The 16,509-nt window shown below is 49.5% G+C and overlaps 5 protein-coding genes across 5 annotated transcripts; 3 read left to right on the top strand and 2 right to left on the bottom strand.

Annotated features, from left to right (window-relative positions):
• The first annotated feature begins 753 nt into the window (after positions 1-753).
• LOC117187786 (apoptosis regulatory protein Siva-like) lies at positions 754-1,989 on the top strand. The gene is made up of 3 exons (XM_033390631.1): positions 754-1,030; positions 1,118-1,469; positions 1,557-1,989. Exons 1-3 carry the CDS (start codon positions 820-822, stop codon positions 1,618-1,620), a joined length of 627 nt encoding a protein of 208 aa, XP_033246522.1. The 5' UTR covers positions 754-819; the 3' UTR covers positions 1,621-1,989.
• Positions 1,990-2,466: 477 nt separating this feature from the next.
• Positions 2,467-7,197, bottom strand: LOC108161255. The gene is made up of 6 exons (XM_033390609.1): positions 7,087-7,197; positions 4,533-7,028; positions 3,885-4,459; positions 3,451-3,810; positions 2,824-3,381; positions 2,467-2,746 (listed from the first exon to the last, which is right to left on the bottom strand). Exons 1-6 carry the CDS (start codon positions 7,100-7,102, stop codon positions 2,585-2,587), a joined length of 4,167 nt encoding a protein of 1,388 aa, XP_033246500.1. The 5' UTR covers positions 7,103-7,197; the 3' UTR covers positions 2,467-2,584.
• An 18-nt stretch (positions 7,198-7,215) lies between these two features.
• LOC108163671 (ATP-binding cassette sub-family B member 10, mitochondrial) lies at positions 7,216-10,167 on the top strand. The gene is made up of 6 exons (XM_017299100.2): positions 7,216-7,699; positions 7,753-7,959; positions 8,019-8,221; positions 8,294-8,575; positions 8,641-9,384; positions 9,456-10,167. The coding sequence occupies exons 1-6, from the start codon at positions 7,321-7,323 to the stop codon at positions 9,726-9,728; spliced, it is 2,088 nt and encodes a 695-aa protein (XP_017154589.1). The 5' UTR covers positions 7,216-7,320; the 3' UTR covers positions 9,729-10,167.
• LOC108163680 (probable methylmalonate-semialdehyde dehydrogenase [acylating], mitochondrial) lies at positions 10,079-12,687 on the bottom strand. The gene is made up of 2 exons (XM_017299109.2): positions 12,493-12,687; positions 10,079-11,807 (listed from the first exon to the last, which is right to left on the bottom strand). The coding sequence occupies exons 1-2, from the start codon at positions 12,520-12,522 to the stop codon at positions 10,275-10,277; spliced, it is 1,563 nt and encodes a 520-aa protein (XP_017154598.1). The 5' UTR covers positions 12,523-12,687; the 3' UTR covers positions 10,079-10,274.
• Positions 12,688-13,671: 984 nt separating this feature from the next.
• On the top strand, positions 13,672-15,379 carry LOC108151009. Its single transcript, XM_017279370.2, has 2 exons — positions 13,672-14,222; positions 14,292-15,379. The coding sequence occupies exons 1-2, from the start codon at positions 14,175-14,177 to the stop codon at positions 14,652-14,654; spliced, it is 411 nt and encodes a 136-aa protein (XP_017134859.1). The 5' UTR covers positions 13,672-14,174; the 3' UTR covers positions 14,655-15,379.
• The last annotated feature ends 1,130 nt before the right edge of the window (positions 15,380-16,509 follow it).

Below are 16,509 nucleotides of genomic sequence, written 5' to 3'. Positions count from 1 at the left end.
TCTCAGCTGTGCCCACATAATTTTATCCTATTGATGAATAAATTTTCTACAAGATTAACTACTTTTAAGTACTCGCATGTATTGTATTTTGACTTAAACACGGTTTACAAAGAGAGCCTTACCCGATTCAAGTTCGGCTATCGATACTATCGACTAGATACGAGTGGTGCGCGCCAAATAGAAATTGTTTGAAAGTGAATGAGCTCGAATAGTAACTAATTCAGTGCTTGCTACAGCAACAGTGTAATTTGCAGCACTGAATCTAGTGCCATTAGACGCACGTCACATTGGCATATTTGAAATTTAGAGAAAAAAACACACAAAGCTGAAATCTATTTATGACAATTCGGATTGCTGTACTGGAGAAGAACATACATCTTGTTTCCCAAATTTATTTGGATAAACTCCAGGTAAGTCCATCGCTTGGACGTACAGCACTTCAAGCACTTCACATGACCGCCCGTCATCTATATCGTCAAACGGCGGAACTCGTTTCCTAAAAAAAAAGGGCCAAATATTTGCTAAAATCGGCAGAGTCGCAGAAATGACATAAACACATTTGTTTAATAACTTTTTAAACATTACTATCCCGACTTTGAAAGTTTGGATCCACAAAAGCCCACTAAAAACGTAAGCACATCCTAGCAATCAGTCTTAATTATTTGTGTACTTTATGATTTGAAACAAATCAGAACAAATGCTTGCTGTTTTTGGCACAAAAATTCAGTTATTTCTTTCTTTTCTACAAAGCACATATTCAAATATTCAAATTCGCGTTCACCTACACTTGCACTAAGCTTGTCCGTTTTGCAGCACTCAATGTGGCCCTGTGCTAAAATAAGTTCTTTTTTGGTGTTTTTATTAAATATGTATTCCGCTCCGGCGCCAGTTATCCAGCAGGCCAAATCAGTCAAACGCTCCCGTTCGCCCACTGAGGATACTTTGAACAATAATAAAACTCAGAGCAAGGTTCTAGTCACACAGAAAATAAGCGACGCTTCTGATCCGGAAAAAATGAAGCAAGTACATGGTAAATAAACTAGAAATTTAACCGGCAAAAGCGTCGCACATAACAAATAATAAACCAAAATGGTTCTCCGCCCTTTTCCACTTGCAGAAAAAACTAAAATGCTGTTGTTTGCCGGTGCCGTTGCTGCAGCTGCAGCATCTCCGAGCTCTGACGGCACTACGGCTAACGGTGCCACCACCAACGCTGGAAACGGTACAAACGCTCCATCGACGGGGCAACATATGCTATATGGACTCACAGGCAACGGCAGCATTTCAATTCGAAACATGGCGATTGATATCGTAAATCCTCGCCTGGAGCGCAAGCGCTCACGCTGCTGCCAGCGTCAGACCCTAATACACGACCGTTGTGGCAACTGCACTAATTACTTGTGCGAGGAGTGCGGCTACTCCTGCCGCGAGTGTTCCAATTTCATTTGCCGCGCATGCGTTACTGTATTGTGAGTACATGCGTGTGTTTTTGCTTGTGTGCTTGCACTATACAAGTATGCCAATCGTTTTCTCTGTATTTTCTTTTGTCCATGCAGTGGTAATCATTTTGATGAGGCCGATGATCCGTTGTGCGAGCGATGCCAAATGTATTATGCTTAGGCAATAAGTAAATCGGGCTGGTTCCTTCTCCGCCACATACAACACACTACACAACACATACACTGATTCTAGTTTAAGCTCCGGGGGAAATTTACACAATTTATGTTCGATTCACGCCGCTCCAACACACATACACAAACACACAACACTAAAAACGATTCCAATATTCCTGTGTTCACCTATATGTATGTATGTATGTTGCAGAACAACAAGTTGGAAACAAATAAATACATATAATCAAAACCTGGTCATTGAATCCCCCGCAAAGCCACTGGACACTTACAAAGAACGCTAAAACACATTTCCAAAGAATAAGTGGCACTTTCTCAAGATCCTTGACCAGGCTTTTTTTTACAATTTTTTAAGACACGTGGTTCCGTTTTTTTTTGTTGGCTTCCAATATGGCGGTACTCGGTACAACATGTAAGCAACACGTAGCTACGTCTTAACCGCAAAGTTTGCAGAAATTTTAATGGAAGCCATTTGCAGGCTGAGAAAATGGAGTCCCTGCTGTATAACATTTCCGCACGCAAAATGTTTGAAAAATTGAGGTTAACTAAAAATGATGATTAAATGGCGAAAAGGCCACGTGGCTGACGATGGTAGCAAAATGGAGTCCATGGAACGTTTGCGCTTGCTCCGTGGCATTGCTTTGATTGCGTTAAAACGAAATGCATATCAAGCGTACATACATAAATCGACTCGTAGATATTTTAATATATTTTTGTATCTTCTCATTGGGAGACCTTTTCTTGCATTGGCAATGAACAACAAGTGCATTTGCACCTTCGCTATGCACTTAGGCAGAATACTAATCCTGAGCAGAAATTAGGGATAGATGCCAGCTTTGTCTATGTCTGATTATTGGTTTATTCTCTATTAATTTATATTCACGTGCTAATGTAGAGATAAATGTATTTTGTGGAACAACAACAGAAAAGAAATGAAGATTTCCTTCCTTACTTTACACCTTGCCCCTGAACTTGTGATACTTGTCGTGGTCCTTGAGCAGTCTGGTGTACATGTTCGTCCCCGCTGTGGTGTTGTGCCGCAGGATAAACTGACCCGACCGGTGGTCGCTTATGCCAATCAACTCGTGGCACACGCGCTCCATGTTCACTTTGACCTGCAACACAAAAAGGACATGCCAATTATGAACAATATCTCTCTCTCTCTCTCTCAACATCAATTTGCGATACGAACCTTCTCAAAGATGGTGGTTGGGCGCTCCGTTTCCACCATCTGATTGATGGTGAATGTCAGAAGAAACGGAGCGACTCGCTTCAAGGGCAGCGACTGTGTGGCCCCAATGCTGGCCATCACCGTGGCTAGCTTGAGGCCGAGCTCGGCAAGTCCGTCTAGCTCCAACTCGGTGAGGTCCTGGGCCCTCTGTCGACCGGGCCGATAGCCGACAATGGCCTTTATCAGAGTCTCACAGACGGCGGACAGCTGGCCAGCCCGATCGGACACTAGGTTCGAATGCTGACGCAGCAGCACCACACAGTTGTCGGTGAGCGCTGCATAGAGCTGGTTAAAATCGGTCCAGTTGCCGCCGCGCTCGATGAATTGATCGATGGCCACCACACTCATGGTGCCAAACAGGTATTCCAGGGACTCGTTTGTCAGCGGCACTGTCCGATTGTTGGCCAAGTTGCGCTGAGCCTCCAGCAGGATGAGGGCGAAGCTCTTGCTGTTGTGGGTATTGTCCTTCAGGCGGCCGGCCACGTTGGTGCTGACAATCTCAAAATGTTTGTTGATCATCTGCCGGGGGCACAAAAGAAAGGCTGGTTATCAGGGAATGAGAGAGCCCCAGCCCAGTGCTGGACTTACCGCTCCCTTGATGGTGCTCACAGAGCATTTGGCGATAAAGGATAGTATGGTTAGGACATTCTGCAGTTCGGTCCGGTGGCTCGGGCTCAGGGGCGTGGGTAAACCCTGCACCTCCGAGGTGAGCATGCGCAGCAGAACCAACAGATCCTCTTTGGTCTTGTAGCCAATGATCAGCGGGAAGGCCAGCTCCAGGCAGTTGACATCCAGGGCCGCAATATCGCCGGCAGCTATATCTGAGTAGAGCTGCTTCCAATAGCTACTGAGCACGAATTCGACTTCGTCTGGATCAAAATGCAGCTTCTGGCGATGGGAGATGGCCACATTAAGCAGCCTCAGGGCATGTGGATTCTTGTAGTTTAGCTGCAGGGAACAGGGAGCAAAGGGTACAATCAGTTAATAGAGGATCTTTGATCTCCATTTGAAGCGACTCTCACCGAGTGTCCAATGTAGATCTTGCAGATGCGTCGAAAGTCCTCATCTATGGGTTGCACGTCCTGCGCCGCCTCAACCGTCGTCGCTGTCTGGGCGTCCTCTGAGGCGGCCGCCTTCTTCTGCTTGTCTGCCCGATTGATGCAGCTGCTGACATAGGTGCCATAGCTTTTGATTGTTTCATCCACAAACGATTTGTAGTCGGACGTTTCCTTCTTCTTTGTTGGCCGGAACTTGTGCGCCACAATCTGGCCAAAGATCTCCAGCAGCGGCTGCACCTGTCGCTGCATATGCTTGGCATGGGGTCCTGTGGCGGCTGCTGTCGTTTCAATGGCCAGCAGCAAGAAACGTAGCCCCTCCGCGGGCAGCTTCATGGTGACGCCCAGCTCTTCCTTGATGTACTGCGAACAGCTGGCGAGGAAGGCCTCGCTGCCAGCCGCGTGAAGGCGGATGCAGCGAGAAAAGAGCGTCTCGTAGAACTTCCAGCCAGTCGCGGAAGTGGTGGGCACCAACGAGAGCAGCTCCCGCAGCTGTGGAAATTGACTGCAGATGGGCAACGGCTGACCAAAGTGCATCAGATCTGTTGAATGCAGAGAGTTGCAGATGCCGATGAAATGAAAATGGAAATGGGGATCATCATTCCCATTACTTACCTATCAGTTGCTCCAGCACATCTATGGCCTGCTGCTGCTGGTCGCTGCGACTCAAATCATGATAGAGGGCGAGCAGCGTCAGCCAGAGACGGAACTTAATCTTACTAGGCAGCTCGTTGTGATGCTGCACTTGCAGAAACTCTATCAACTGCTGCGAGGGGGGCAATTTCAACTCCTTGCCGGGCGCTGCCTTCTTGTGAATGGTGGCCGCCAGGGGGGCCTCCTCTGGCAGCTCTTCCAGCTTCAGTTTGGCCAGCAGCGACCCCTTGACATTGGCTGTCCGTAGGGCCGCAGCATAATCGATCAGTTGCTGTAGACAGAGCAGCTCTACGCACTCAGCATCCTCCATGACGGTGTCCCGATCCAGGTCGTTCAGCCTCTGTTGGAGGCGCAGCTGCTTTTGTTGCCGCGAGAGCGTGTGCAGCTGCTGGTTGTTGACCAGATCGGCCAAGGCTTCCTCCGCCAGCCAGCCGCTTTCGACCAGCTGCAGCTCGAGACGCTGCAGGCGCTGGCCACAGGCGGTCGTGCCGAAGTTGAAGACCCGCTGCTGGATGAGCCGCCACTGGTCGGGTGGCAGGAAGCTGCGACGCCGCTGGGTGCGAGTCTTGGGCTTGGCATCCGTCCAGTAGTGGAACAGGAGCACCTCGTAGCTCCTGGCCCACTTCAGGCACTCGAGAAAGGCGTCCATGGAGCGACGGTTATGCTCCTGGCTAAGCAGCAGTCGGCCGAACCGCTCTAGCAATTCGGCCGTGCGGTTCATCTGTTCGTCCACCTCCTCCAGATAAAGATGCAGATGCTCGGTGAGGCGGGTGCCCTGCAGATACTGACAGAGCAGGGCGACGATCAGCTCTCGGGCGAACTCCTGGTTCGCGGGCAGAATCTCTGTGGGTGGAGTGTCCTGCAGGAGCTCCATCAAGGCGTGCAGCAGGGTCTTCCAAATTACCATCGATGGCTTAGCCTTGAGCAGCCCCACCAGAGCTGAGAAGGCGGCACCGGCCGAGTGGCTGGGCCAAAAATGCGCCAAATGTTTGAATTCATCGTTCACTGAGGGCTCTGACGAGCCTGTCGCTGGCACGCATTCTGTAAAGATCAGGCTGATGAAACGCTTCTCTTCGGGGTCAAGGTCGTCGCCTTCCTCCGGCTCCTGCTCGCGCTTCCTCTTGCCGGGCACCCCTGTCGATGGCAGCTGGTATTTGGCCAGCCAATCCTTGAGCGACTTGAGCAGGTTCATAATGAAGCGCTCGGACCGACTCAGACGCCGGAACATGTCCAGCAACAGTACAAGGTACGCGGAATACAAATGCTCCTCCTCGGCGCTCCTCTTGGGGGCTGTCATCATCCAGATGGTGATCTGATAGCTGCTGGACTCCAGCAACAGCGGATTCAGTCGCAGTGCCGAGCACAGCAGCATCAGAACTGGCCGCAGATGATGCTGTTTGTGCTTCTTGACCAGCTGCAGCAGTTGCTCCGATACATACACAAAGGCACTAGTTTGTTTGCCATTTTTCGCAGTCTCTATCTCCGACTCTTTCTTCGCTTTCGCTTTCGCCTTTGTCTTCGTCTTTAAGACAACCGTTGGAACATTCTCGCCATCGGAGGTGGACGCCTCCGGATTGGGATTTGTGTCTTGTGGCTGTTCCTTGGCCATGGGAAATTGCAGGGATACGTCGTATTTGCGCAGTGTCTCCAGCATGTAGGCAACCAGTGTCAGGCTGTGCTGTGGCCCGTCGACAGCTCTCTCTTCGAGTACCATTGTAAGGAGTTGGGATAGAAGGTCGGTATCGTAGCGGCTATTCAGGACGCTGCACTCGAGGAGCAGCAGCACCACGTGCAGGGGCTGGTTGGAGATGCGCGATAGGATGAACTGGCCCTGCATCTGCTTCTCCAGGCCAGCCATCTCCTCGATGCAGGACGACTTCAGGTTGAGCATCAGCTCCACCAAAGGACGCACTGTCAGCTCATCGTAGCAGACTCGGAGCTTGCGTACCTTTTGGGAACGGCGGGCAATCTCGGCCAGCTGCTTGATCATGGCTACAACGATTTCTGCGTCCGTTTGCAGCTCCTCCTGCGCAGCCTGTCCTTCAGTTCTCAGCTTGAGGCACCTTTGCTGGCAGTCAAAGAGTGTGCCATAGCAGCGGCAGATGAGTGTGTAGTCGGCTCGCAATACATCCTGGAGCAGATCGAAATTGAACATGCTTTGCAGCAGCTTGAGGGCTGTATTGTCCTGACATTTCGCGGGATCAATGGTGTTCAACAGAGCCTGGACCAATGAGGCTTTGCAGTCCTGGCTGACCATGCCCGGCTGCGCACGCAGCTGGAACAGTCGCATCAGTTGTGCCACCGGCAGCTCGTTGCCGCGCAGGGATGTGGCCAGCCATTCTATGAACACTTCGTATTTGTTGGAGTACGTATAATCCACAGATTGCCACAAATTCAGGCCAAACTCGACACGTTCCGCAAACGGGGTTGCCTCGTCTGACAGCCAGGCTATGCATTCTGCGCAAAAATATGGACCATTATGTCTAAAATCCCGTAATTATCGACTAAAACTTACCTTTGCCTGAGCCCATGTTGTATTTTGTTTACTAACCAAAAGGCGCACGTGTTGCCGCCCAACTAGTGTTGGGAAGCTCTTCCGAACAGTATGACCAGATTCGAACATCGAACAGCTGTTCGGATTTTGTTTTCATAAATATCAATTCATTTGAGGCTTTCTTTTCGTTATTTTTTTGTTTGTTTTTGAAATCGTCCCTTCTTGCTGTGCTACCTTGTAAATAAAATAATCACGATGATTCTGCACTGTACAAGGCTGACACAGGGCCAACCAAGCCTACTATTCTCAAAAATCATCAGATCAGGAAATGCTCTGAATTCATATAATCCACTGACAAGACCGCTGTTACGACAATTTCACTGCAATCTCCGGCCACCGCCTGGAGCACCACAGCAAGCGAAACAGAGAAAACCAATCCTGAGCTTGTGGAGTAGCAGTGCCTGTGCCGGTGTTGGCTCCTGTGTCCCGAGCCTGCGACGAGGCCTGGCACAAGGCGGAAAGGTGTTAGTCAAAAATGTCAAAGCTGTCCCGGCGCAGGCCCGTCTTAAAATGGGCAAGTCGGAGTTTGGGCGTCTGCTCAATTTGGTCGCGTCGGAGAAATGGGTGCTCTTAGGTAAGCAAGCCCATAGTGTCCTGCAAAAAAATACTAATATTTACATTTTGCAGCGGGAATCGCCTGCCTAGTGGTCTCCTCGGCCATCACCATGTCCGTGCCGTTCTTTCTGGGGAAGGTCATCGATTTGGTGTTCAACAAGAGTGGCCTGAATAAAGGGGCCCTTGACGGTCTTCAACGGTTCTCCTTATTGCTCTTCGGTATCTTCGTTCTGGGCGGCCTGGCGAACTTTGCGCGTGTCTATCTTTTTGGCAATGCTGGTGAGTAGCGGAGATGCCATATGCAAAAGGATGAATATCCATCTCTCTTTCTCCTCCAGCTCTGCGCATTGTGCGTCTCCTCCGCTCGCGCCTGTACCGATCGATGCTCATGCAGGAAGTGGGCTGGTTCGACACGAAGGGCACCGGGGAGCTTATCAACCGACTGAGCAACGACACCTACATGGTGGGCAACTCGCTGAGCCAGAATGTCTCCGATGGCCTGCGCTCGTTGGCCATGATTGCCGTCGGCAGCGGCATGATGGTGGGTCCCCGTCCTCTATCTAACTGCTATGTTAACAGCCTCATCATAATACGCGAACCGATCTGATTGCAGATTTACACGTCGCCACAGCTAGCCATGGTCAGTGCGCTGGTTGTACCGGCCATGGCTGGAATGGCCATTGTTTATGGACGCTATGTTCGACGCATCACCAGAACGGAGCTGGACAAGTACGCGGAGATAATGAAGTACGCGGAGGAGCGATTCGGCAATGTGAAGACGGTGAAAACGTTCTGCAGGGAGCAACAGGAAGTGATCGCCTTCGATGAGAAGCTGAACGAGGCTCTGAAGATTGGCTACAAGGAGACACGGGCCAGATCCATTTTCTTTGGCCTGGTGAGACCTAACTCTAGTCCTAATTTTCTCTTCCTCTCCTCTTCTGACCTTCGTGCATTTCTTAGACGGGTTTCTCGGGAAACTTCATCATCATATCGGTGCTTTACTATGGCGGGACCCTGGTACTTGAAAATTCGCTCACCATCGGCGCCCTCACCTCCTTCATGCTGTATGCCGGCTACGTGGCCGTGTCCATGAACGGCCTGTCAAATTTCTACAGTCTGCTGAACAAAGGGATTGGCGCCTCGGAGCGCATTTGGGAGATTCTCGATCGGAAGTGCAGCATACCCCTTGATGTGGGACTCCTTCCGACCTCGAAACCGGTTGGCGATGTCGGTTTCCACGGTGTCAGCTTCAGCTTCCCCACGCGACCCGACAGCCTCGTACTCAAGGACTTCTCGCTGAGCCTGATGCCCGGTCAGACAACGGCCATTGTTGGTCGATCCGGAGCGGGTAAAACAACGATAGCCCTGCTGCTGCTGCGACTGTACGATCCCCAGGGGGGGAGTATCACGATGGATGGAATGGATCTGCGCACCATCAATCCCCAGTGGCTGCGCAACAATGTGGGCGCTGTCAGCCAAGAGCCGGTGCTCTTTTCCGGCACGATACGGGAGAACATCCTGTACGGCGTGAATCCCGGCGAGGACCAAAGCGAGGAGCTGCTTCAGCGCGTGGTTGAGGAAGCGAATATCGGACAATTTACCAGCAAATTGCCCGATGGCCTGGAGACGCTTGTGGGCCAGCGCGGCATGATGCTAAGCGGTGGCCAGAAGCAGCGAGTGGCCATTGCCCGGGCGTTGATAAAGGTATGACGTTGAGGATATTATCCTCAAATAAAACTCCAACCCATCTAATGCTATATAATCTACCGCCCCAGAATCCCACCATACTACTGCTGGACGAGGCGACCAGTGCATTGGACGCCGTCTCCGAGCAGCTGGTGCAGAATGCCCTAGACCGACTTATCAAGGGTCGCACCGTGCTGACAATTGCCCACCGTCTGAGCACGATCCGGAATGCGGACAATATTGCTGTGCTGGATGGAGGTCGTATCGTGGAGCAGGGCACCTACGACATCCTAATGCGCATGGAGGAGGGTGCCTTTCGGGAGCTGGTGGCCACCCAGGCGTTTGGGAGTCATCCCTCGTGATTGGATCGACTATTTTAAACACTTTTGGGGGTGTCGGATTAGATAAGATGGTGTCAGATTAGATAAGTGGCCGCGCCACACGGCTGGCTGGTGGCTGGCGCTCTCGGTTGGCTCTTGGCGCACTCAAGACTCGGTGGGCTATGTGTTCAAATATCCAAATGTTTTATTTAAGCTAGTAAAATTCAGAATGACCATGTTAAATAAGATGCCTTTTAAATCGTATCGGATATTTCTTTAATTCAGGTGCGCGGCAGTGCTGGAAAATGAAACAAAGAACTGTGATGGAAAGCGCGACAATCCGGCACAGTGGTATGGTTATTTGATTGGATTGGTTATTAGTTATGTTATCGTTAAGTTTTTGAATCTTTTTATTGTTTTCACATTAATTTCCTTTACTATATTTTCATCTTAAATCTAAATAAACAGACACAAAAATAAATGCAATAATTTCTTTGTATCTAGGTTCTATATACGTCCTGTGCATATATCTAGAATTTCAATACGTGGAACAGTTACGCCTCGTCCTCCTCTCAATCATCGTCCGTCCTACTTCATGGTGGGCATGGCCACGGCTGCCTGGGTGTGGTTCACGTCGGTCTCGCGCCACAGCTGGGTGACGGTCTTGGTCTGGGTATAGAACTTGATGCCTTGTTTGCCGTAGAAGTGATGGTCGCCGCGGAAGGAGCCACGTGTGCCGGTGAAGGAGAACATGGGCAGGGGCACGGGAATAGGGACGTTGACACCGACCTGGCCGGCATCGATCTCGTTGACAAACTTACGGGCAGCCGCACCGTTGGTGGTGAAGACGGCGGTACCGTTGCCATAGGGATTGGCGTTCACAATGTCGATGGCATCGTCCAGATTGTCGGCCTTGAGGATCACCAGGACGGGGCCAAAGATCTCCTCAGTGTAGCACTTCATGCTGGGGGTGACATCGCTCAGGATGGTGGGTCCCACAAAGTAGCCATCCTCAAAGCCGGGCACGCTGATCTTGCGCCCGTCGAGGATGAGCTTGGCGCCCTCCTTCACACCGGATTCGATAAGGTCATTAATGCGCTGGCGACTGGCGGCACTGATAACGGGTCCCACATCGGTGCCGGGCACATGGCCGGCATTCACCTTCAGCTTCTGGGCACGCTCCACCAGATCGGGAATCCAGCCCTGGGCTTCTCCCACAAACACAGCCGTGGACAAAGCCATGCAGCGCTGACCAGCAGCACCAAAGGCGGCGCCCGCCAATTGGTTCAGGGTGTTCTCCTTGTTGGCATCGGACAGGATCACGCCGTGGTTCTTGGCGCCCATGTTGCTCTGCACACGCTTGCCGTTCTTGCCAGCGCGCTCGTAGATGTACTTGCCGGCCTGGTCGGAGCCCACAAAGGAAACGGCCTTGATGGCGGGGGCATCGCAGATGAAGTTGACTGCATCGTGCTGGCCGTGAATCACGTTGACCACGCCCGGGGGGCAGCCGGCCTCGTTGAGCAGCTCCATCAGAAGCATGGTGGCTCCCGGCACTCGCTCAGAGGGCTTTAGCAGCATCGTGTTGCCGGTGGTGATGGCCACGGGGAACATCCACAGAGGAATCATGGCGGGGAAGTTGAAGGGAGCAATGCCAGCGGTAACACCCAGTGGCATCACCAGCGAGTATGTATCCATGTCGCGTGCCACATTGGCCACCGTCTCGCCCATCTGCAGGGAGGGAATGCTGCAGCAGTGCTCCACCACCTGGAGTCCGCGCAGAACATCGCCCTCAGCATCGGCTAGGGTCTTGCCCTGCTCCTTGGTGATGTTCTTGGCCAGCTCGCCCATGTTTTCCTTGATCAACGCCTGCAGCTTGAACATGACCGCCTGACGGGTCAGGATCGACTGGTTGCTCCACGACCGGAATGCCTTCTTGTTCGACTCCAGCGCCGTTTGCATCTCATCCTGTGTGGCCTTCGGCACACGCGTCACCACCTTGTTTGTGGCCGGATCGTGCACATCGATCCATTCCTTCGTCTTGGACTCTACGAATTTTCCATCGATGAACAGCTTGGTGGTGGGCGCGGCCGAGGAGTAGGCGCGCTGTGTCAGGTAGCGGGCCTGCAAAGGGAATATGAGCATATACTATAGTCTCAGAGCGGATTCATTTGCCAGAACTTGATTTTTATCAGAATTTCCGAAACGGATTGCAATCCTAACCTCAACTTGTACAGTGGGGAGGGGATTTCTGCTCGGCTCGATAACCTGATAGCATGGGCATGGGGGTTGCCGTGCCACGCCCACGCTTATCAGTGGGCCCACATCTGGCGGCAGACATGCGTTTTTATGGCTTTTCGGGCAATTAAATGCCACAAGTGATGTGAATGGAATTGTTCGCCAAATACGCGGCTTATTGCGTTTTATTGTATTTTATAACTTTTCAAATGTTCTGCTAATTCTTTCTCTGCTAATTGTTTTTGCATTTTGCGATCGTTGCTATCTTCTCCGCTCTGTTGGCCGTCTGCTGCTGAACAGCAGAGGCATTACGTAACATGTGTTGTCCATTGGCATTTCTTTTTCACGGCCACACACACACACGCACACATGCACATACTCGCAATGGCACACAGAGCTACATATAAAGTGAGAGTGGCAGGTCAGTCATTCACCAGAATGGCTGTTGCACTCTTGCATGTGCATACGCACATACATGCATACATATGCATGTGAATACTTATGCATGCAAACGAATGCAGTGCTGCCACAACTGGCGCTTATCGATAATGAAATCATTTCCCCCTCTTACCTCAGCACCGATTGCACGCAGGAAGGCCATCCTGGTTGGAGAGACAGAGATGTGGGTGGATATGGGCAGGAGTGAACGAAAACGGGCCGCTTCTCAGTCAGAGGTTTCGGGATCGAGATGGAGATCGTGTGCTGTCCAAACGGTGGTTCCACTAGAACTGAAAGCAATTGCTATGAGGCTGTGCCAAGTCGTAGGGGCCCGAGCGTGTGTATGGTGTGATTGTTGATATACGAGCAGTGTCTGAGGGGCTGTGGCAGCGGGACTGGACAGGGGCAGGCCGTCAGACCGTCGAAAAGACTGTCAAACTGGATGGTGGTTTGGTGATGGCGAGCTACCGCTCGGGGTGGGGTCGGAGGGGCCGCCTCACAATATGTTTAACGATAGCGGGAGCGCACACGTAGACACCTACATATGGCTCAAGAACCTGGCGGAGCGGCTGTTGTTATTGTTTTTGTTATTCGTTGGGGGCTCGAGCTTTCATTGTGTTGTATGTGTGTGCGTGCATATGACGGAATAGGCATGTGCTTGTGTGAGTTTGTTTTCGCGATGTTTGTCTTTTGCACGTTACCCTACCTTTGAGAAGCATTAACTTAGTCGGAATGTTGGATACGTTATAGTGTCGAAAGACCATTTGAATAATAATTTCTCTTTATGGTTATCAAAATTAAGCAAGTAAATATTTTTAGTTGATACATTTAATTGTAAAAAAAAATAGCTTGTAGGGAAGCCTAATCTTCAAAGGGATGAGAGCCAAGGGGAAAATCAAGTAGTGTTCGAGAAATGAGAGAGCATCCAATATTCTGTTCGTCACAAACAACAATATGTATTTATAACATTATCACAAATACAAGTACATATGTATATGCATACTATTGTATGTATTCTAATTTAGTGTGCAGACTATGGCACGTGTCGGGCAGTTCAACTGTGGGTGAAATCAGCATAGATTAAAATTAAATATTAGCCATACATACATATGCACTTATGTATGTATATTTTATTAAAATAAACATTTTTGCAAAGAAAATACCAATCGCAGAAAATGGGGAATTAAAAAAAAATAAAGACAAAATTAAGACTGTAAACATAACTAACGGTAAACAAAACAAAATCATCTGGCGTTGACTTAAGCACTAAAAAATCCCAAAAGCTTCTAAATAAATTCGATTACCAATAAAAAAAAAATAGGATTGCTTTCTTTTAGGCGCAAATCGTTTAACCCACATTAAAATTCGTGTGAAAAACAGCAACACAATCCACAAGCCAGGAAGCTCGTGCTGTTGCTTTTCCTTTTCATTTTCCGCATTCCACCTTTCGCCAAGGCAAACAAAGTTGCGCCTGGACTTCCGCTTCCTGGTCAACATAATTAAAACTACTTTCGCTATTGGCCAGTGTTGCCGCCATTCACAGGACACCCGACATCAGCGCGGATTCGGAAGAGAGCAGGACTCCCCAACGTGTGGAGCATGAGTGTGTGTGTGTGTGGGGCCCGAGCGTATAAATAGCCGAGCGCCCCACAGGATTCGCTTTTTCGCTCGGATGCCACCAACTCAGCAGCAGGCGAGCGCGCTCCCGCCAGGCGCCTGATAGAAAACCTATTATTTTGCGCAGCTAACGAGCCTCTTTGTTGCCACATTGAGATGCCACACCAGTGCTAGGGGACGGAACGGACACCAGCAAAGATGGAGACCGCCACGGGCTACCAGGATATAAGCGCCCTGGAAAAATCGGTATGTACATTCCATATACTCGCAGATATCTATAGATACAGGATGTGTGAAACGAAAATCCCACTGCAGGTGGCCAATGCTGGCTCCCAGCTGTACACGATGGCCCACAAGCTACACGCGGTGGAGCGCAGCCTGGAGCAGACCACAATGGAGCAGATGGACGAGATGGAGGTGATGGAGCTGCTCGAGTCCATGACCGAGGTGAAGAACGAGTACCAAAATCTGCGCAAAGACATCCAGGAGGTGCAGCAGCTGCAGCGTGACGTCAGCACCTCGATACGCTTTCAGATGCGCAACATGCAGCAGACGTTCCAGATGCTCAAGAAGCGGATTGCCACCTCCCAGGAGCAGAAGCAAAAGAAACAGCGCCAGCAGCCGCGCACCAACACCACCACCGAACTCCCCGCCATCGTAACGGCCAATAAACAGTAGGCGGGGGACCCACTAGGACTGGGGCTAAGGGTTGGGGTTGTGGCCAGGGCAATTTATGAATATTCCATGGGTTTTATTGATTGCCCAGCTGCTAGTTAGCTAACCCCAAACAAAACCCCAATCAAAGCCCCAACCCAACCCAATCCCAAAGCAAAGCAAACTGCTGAAAGAAATGTGTCAAATCTGGTGGAGGGAGTGGGACACCACCGACCACCAATCAAATGCAATCAACTGAGTGATGGGGGCACTGGATACTAGATATTGATATCAGAAGCAACACCAAGCATTTAGACTCGGAACAGAAACAGATCCTCTACTTTATATACACGCAAACCACCAACACACCAACACATACCAACAGAGAACGTGTATCCTATATCCCTGTTAGGACTTAGTGTAAGCGCAAAAGCACTACTTTATGATGCAAGGAAAACCAAATGTCTGATACCATTTGAATGAGAATGCACTTTTTCAAAATTTGCCTTAACATAATCGTATTGTATTGTACTAATTTTTGATACGACACGTTTTAAAGTACATACAAAACATATATATGTACATACTCGTATATTAATTAGTCTTAGGCGTATCATTCTCATTTCTACTTAATGATACACAATTGCAACCTATTTTTGGCTAGTTTGTTCGTTTTTGGAATATTTGTTAATAGATTGTATAAGCCAGAATTTAGAAAATTAAACACTTAGAAGGCTTACCAAAGCGAGGGCTCATTTTAAATGGTCAACCAAAGTGCGCTCAGCCTATCGATTAACAGATAACACACACTGTGCATGGCAATGGCGCCTATCGCACAAATATACCGATAATACATCGAGTAAACAAAATATCAAAAGTCGTCGAGTGGGCTCAAAGGTTTGAGGTTTGAGATTGTGGTTCAGATTTTTCAGGAGGTGTTCCTCTGCATCGGTCTAGGGCATCTTCATATCCTGCTTGACGGTGTAGAACGCGTCGAGAGCGCAGATCCCCGCCCAATGTTTCGAGCTTAATGTTCCGTATCTGAAGTGAGCCTGTTTAAAGTTCGCGTCCGCTCTTTTTGATTGATGATACGTCTCTCAGATAAAGGAAATGGCTGTTAATTCTGATTAAGAATTCGACATATGTAAATACATATGTATATACATTTGATAGGCTAAAAACTGCTGTTCCTCTACGTTGAATACATGTGAAACGTAATAGATACCCTCTTTCTCACTCTTCTTTGGGTTCAATAGGCCGTACAAATTCAGTGCGCCATCCAGAACAACAGCACCTGTCGCCATATGCATATTATATTGGCCGATTCTAATGAGCCCAATTGGCTGACCCAGTCAGCCCGAAATAAAGGAAAAAGTGTGCCGTTTTTCAGTCAAAATGTTCACAGTTAAGGAGCTTCTTTATTGATTCTTGGAAAGCCTCATGCTTTGTCTCCATCTGCGATTCTTTCGCTTGCACGGATGTGTAGCGTCTAAATACCATCGCTGGCCCTGGCTATCTCTGGTGCATATTGGCCTTCAGTATGTATTATTCATATATTGAGATATTCAGTCAGCTCTCAAGATGTTAAAGTAGCTGTTGGCCGCTCGAACAATCTACATACTGAAGGCCACTACGGGTCCACAACGGCCTCTAGTCAGTTCGTTTCACAGGAATCTCGCAGAAGTACCAGGGGGGTTGAGTAATAGGCAAAGAACTATTCGTAGTGCTGGTCCAAGAAATCAGAAAATTATGATACATGTGTTTTCCGATTCAGTGAGTAAAGTAATCCATTTGGCTGGGGAACTGCAAGGATACAAAAAGTATTGGTCTAAATAACCTCAAAACTCTTCCATACTTACTTCGAAAAAGAGAAAGCATA

Source organism: Drosophila miranda, chromosome XL (assembly GCF_003369915.1).
Source record: "Drosophila miranda strain MSH22 chromosome XL, D.miranda_PacBio2.1, whole genome shotgun sequence".
NCBI lineage: Eukaryota > Metazoa > Arthropoda > Insecta > Diptera > Drosophilidae > Drosophila > Drosophila miranda.
This window is presented reverse-complemented; position numbering and strand designations above follow the sequence as displayed.